The sequence below is a fragment of the Aedes aegypti genome, unplaced genomic scaffold, assembly GCF_002204515.2.
Source record: "Aedes aegypti strain LVP_AGWG unplaced genomic scaffold, AaegL5.0 Primary Assembly AGWG_AaegL5_hic_scaff_1445_PBJ_arrow, whole genome shotgun sequence".
In the NCBI taxonomy this organism is placed as follows: Eukaryota; Metazoa; Arthropoda; class Insecta; order Diptera; family Culicidae; genus Aedes; species Aedes aegypti.
Window position 1 is genome coordinate 28535 of NW_018734884.1, and position 3542 is coordinate 32076.

A 3542-nucleotide genomic window follows, 5' to 3' on the forward strand; every position below is an offset into this window, starting at 1 on the left:
GGATGTTTGGTTCGCAGATCCGTGCTCTTGTATATTCGAACTTTGGCCTCGATTCATCTTCACCTTAACACTACGTACAACCGGTACCAAATAATAAAAAAATAGTTCCCAATTTTGAGAAATAATTCGTTAGCTGCCATATACAATTTTTTCGCCTTACCTTTGAGTGTTTTTTTGTACATAGACACTAGCGCATGTGCGTTACTATGTGGTAAGTAGCGAATCAGGCCAAAAAAAATCGCTTAAAGGTAACGCGAAAATATTTGTATGGAGAAATGCATCTAACGAATTATTTCTCAAAATTGGTAATATTTTCAACAAAATGTTTGGTACCGGTTGTGCGTGATGATGATGGTTATCATCCTAACAAAAATTTTTTTGGTGGCAGCTTCCACTCTCAAGAAACTTGAAGTTAGATGTCTTTCCCCATACAAATTAAAATGTGAAAACTCCAGCTGATCAACTGTGGACAAGAGCAAAGCAGGTAATCCATTTTCAACATCGCAAAGTTTGCTTCGATTAAACCATAAAAAAAATGTAGTGTAGGCATGAAATGTCAAAAAGGGGTGATTCAAAGTTTATAGTAGGCTAGCGTAAAAGGCTGGATACCCCACATTGGTTCAAACAATATTTTTCAAGCGACAGCCCTCCAACCTTAGTTTGACCCTGCGAGATTATAACACACTGGTGAGTTTTTATCAGCTCCGCATCTCTTCCAAGGATGCTGAATGTTTCGTTGGCACCACAACATTTTCATGTTATCTAGTTTTTTAAATATCTAATGATAATTTTAAACTACTTAATTTTTAATAAAACTAGTTTGCATAGAAATATTTACAGTTTAATGTTATTTTAGGTACTTGATTATTTTAGTATTCTCCAAAGCAGGGTTTGGAAGTCATTTATTGTCCATCAAGTTCATAATCATTTCCCGCACCTTTCGACGTAACACTTTTCCTGATGGAGTCAAAGGGAGCTCCTTGGCAAAATACACGCCTCCTCTAAGATGCTTATAATCGGGTAACTGGAGATTCACTTTTCTAACAATTTGCTCTGCATCCATCACTTCGGCGCAATCGTTTTTCCTGACCACCAGTGCTGTTGCCAAGTCATTCGGCTCCCCTGGAATTCCGACCACGCACACCGCGGCCACTCCTTCCATTTCCTGTACCACGCATTCGATCTCCGTCGGCGATATTTGAAAGTTGTTGTATTTGAACATTTCCTTCTTCCGGTCCACCACGTAAAGGTAACCATCCGCATCGAATCGCCCTACGTCTCCCGAGTGAAGCCATCCATCACTGTCCAACATGTCCCCGAAAGGTTGATCCATTCCGTAATAACCCTGGAACGCAAACTCGCCTCTGGCAACAATCTCCCCGTCTTGGCCGTTATCCAGGGCATTTCCGTTGTCGTCGATAATCTTGAACTCCGTACCGGCTCGAGGATACCCTACTGATCCATCTCGGTAGAGATCCCCCTTGCTGAACGATACCGAGTAGGCAATCTCCGAGAACCCGTAGGCAACTTCCAGGGAACCGTCCGGGGAGCAGTTGTTCAAAGGATCGCTTTAGCGATGTCGAAACGGCACTTCCACCGCAGAAGGCGTGACGAATGCTGGTGAAGTCCTCCGGTTTTGCCAACCCACTGTGGACTATTCCGTACGCCTGGGAAGGAGTTATGCAGAGGGCCGGACTCTGAATTTCCTGATCAAGTCCAGCGCCAACTCCGGTCGATACGTCTGGCGGGTGATGATCCGAGTGGCACCAAGGATCGTACCGCCACAGCAGAATAACCAATCCGGACAGCCAATACAGGGAACTGAAGGCGAAAGCTCGATCGCTGGGATGGCATTCGAAAGAAGTTGGCCACGTGAGCGATGCAGATCGAGTGCGACAGGCAAACGGCTTTCGAGCGACCCGTTGTTCCAGAGGAGCATATGAGTACCGCCAGGTGCTTGACGGGATCTGCAATCGTAGTTGGACTGAAAATAAACGATTTTCAACAATTTTTACAGTTAGCAGTGATCACAACGGCACACTTACACAAAAAAGTTCCTCTTGTCCCGTTACCATCATTAGACGATCCACTTGATCATACCCCTCTACATGACTTCCCATGAGAATGATGCGCGGGTAATTGCAGCCAGTTCACATGCAGCGATCGTTTCCTCCAACGACTCAGTCTCACAGAAGATCACTTTCGGTCGAACCGCTTGGAACATGTGACTCAGATCATCCCGTTGAAACGAAGGATCCAGCGTATTGACGGGTACCCCCAGAGCGAAACAAGCAAACATCACTGATGCGGTGTGCTCCCCATTTTCTAACGATCATCGTAAAAATGTCCTTCGAATCAAAACCGTATCCCATCCGAGTAAGATGCTGGGCAATTCGGAATCGTTCGGAGACGCAGCTCACCACCGGTGACCTCCGCCCCACTATCGGCACTGATCTGCATCACTTTATTTGCATTGCGCTCCAGAATTTGCAAGATAAGATCTCCGAGGCTTTGTTTACGGGATTGAAGATCGGCTTCCTCGGCAAACCGCTCCAAATTTTCTTCGATGGATCGTAGTAGGTGAAGATGTTCCTCGGATGATGCATGATGAGCGACTACAGCAGCAATCCAAGTAGCCCCAGCTTTCAGTTGCGACTAACGCGATAGTGTGGAATGAAGGTGCAGTCTTGCTCTGTCTGTTCCAATATGCCGTGAATTGTTGTTGTCATAGATAGTTTGTTTCTAGAATCATCAGCTACCTACTGGAAAATTACGACGCTTTATACTTTGGCTTTTATTTTTCAAGACGTAGGGGGCCGTTTGAGAACTCTGTTTAAAACTTTTAGAATGGTAAAAAATAAAATTCTGATTGAGGGCTGTTCATCAATCTTATGGAAACTCATTGAAATTATGCACATTTTGTTGCTTACGTAATTTATGGACAATCCTCAAGCTAGTGCAGAGAAGTAGAACAAAGTAGATTAAAATGCCGTTGACCTACAATGTGCAAATCTGCGAAGCAAAAAATAATGAAGAGTGATAACGGTCGCTCCCGGGTAAGAGGAGGTACGAACCACACACACACAGTGGTCCAAAAAATCAAATTTATGAGCAAAATGTAGTGAAGTTCCAAAAATGCTCCTTAGTGGAGGTTAGCTCGAATAATGTGTATTTTACCAGATAAAGTGTAAAGTTGAAGCTTGTTATCATCGACATCGCAAGGGACCGTCGTTATAGAGTATGTAGAGTATAGTTATAACATTGAAATGTTTTTCAAGGGACATTTTTTGTTGCTATAGAGAGCTTTTGACACTATAAAAGTTGTCGCTATAACGAGCTTCGACTGTACATGTTCCGCACTAATAAATTACATTGTGTATTTTTTTTATGATGTACGAGGCGAAAATGATAGAAGCTATCGAACAATATTTATAAAATTTAATCTTAAAGCTATTTTTAATAAATACTTTTCTTAAGAATTCTCTTCTTTGCACCTATATTGATGCATCAGTATAATAAAAAAACACTGTTGTATCAAATCT

The 3542-nt window shown here is 42.7% G+C and overlaps 1 protein-coding gene across 1 annotated transcript; it reads right to left on the reverse strand.

Annotated features, from left to right (window-relative positions):
• Positions 1 to 866: 866 nt before the first annotated feature.
• On the reverse strand, positions 867 to 1978 carry LOC110680468 (probable 4-coumarate--CoA ligase 1). The gene has a single exon (XM_021856273.1). It carries the CDS (start codon positions 1331 to 1333, stop codon positions 899 to 901), a length of 435 nt encoding a protein of 144 aa, XP_021711965.1. The 5' UTR covers positions 1334 to 1978; the 3' UTR covers positions 867 to 898.
• Between the last annotated feature and the right edge of the window lie 1564 nt (positions 1979 to 3542).

Coding starts and splice junctions, on each gene's coding strand:
- LOC110680468 (XM_021856273.1), bottom strand. CDS start 1,333: ATGGATCAACCTTTCGGGGACATGTTGGACAGTGATGGATGGCTTCAC.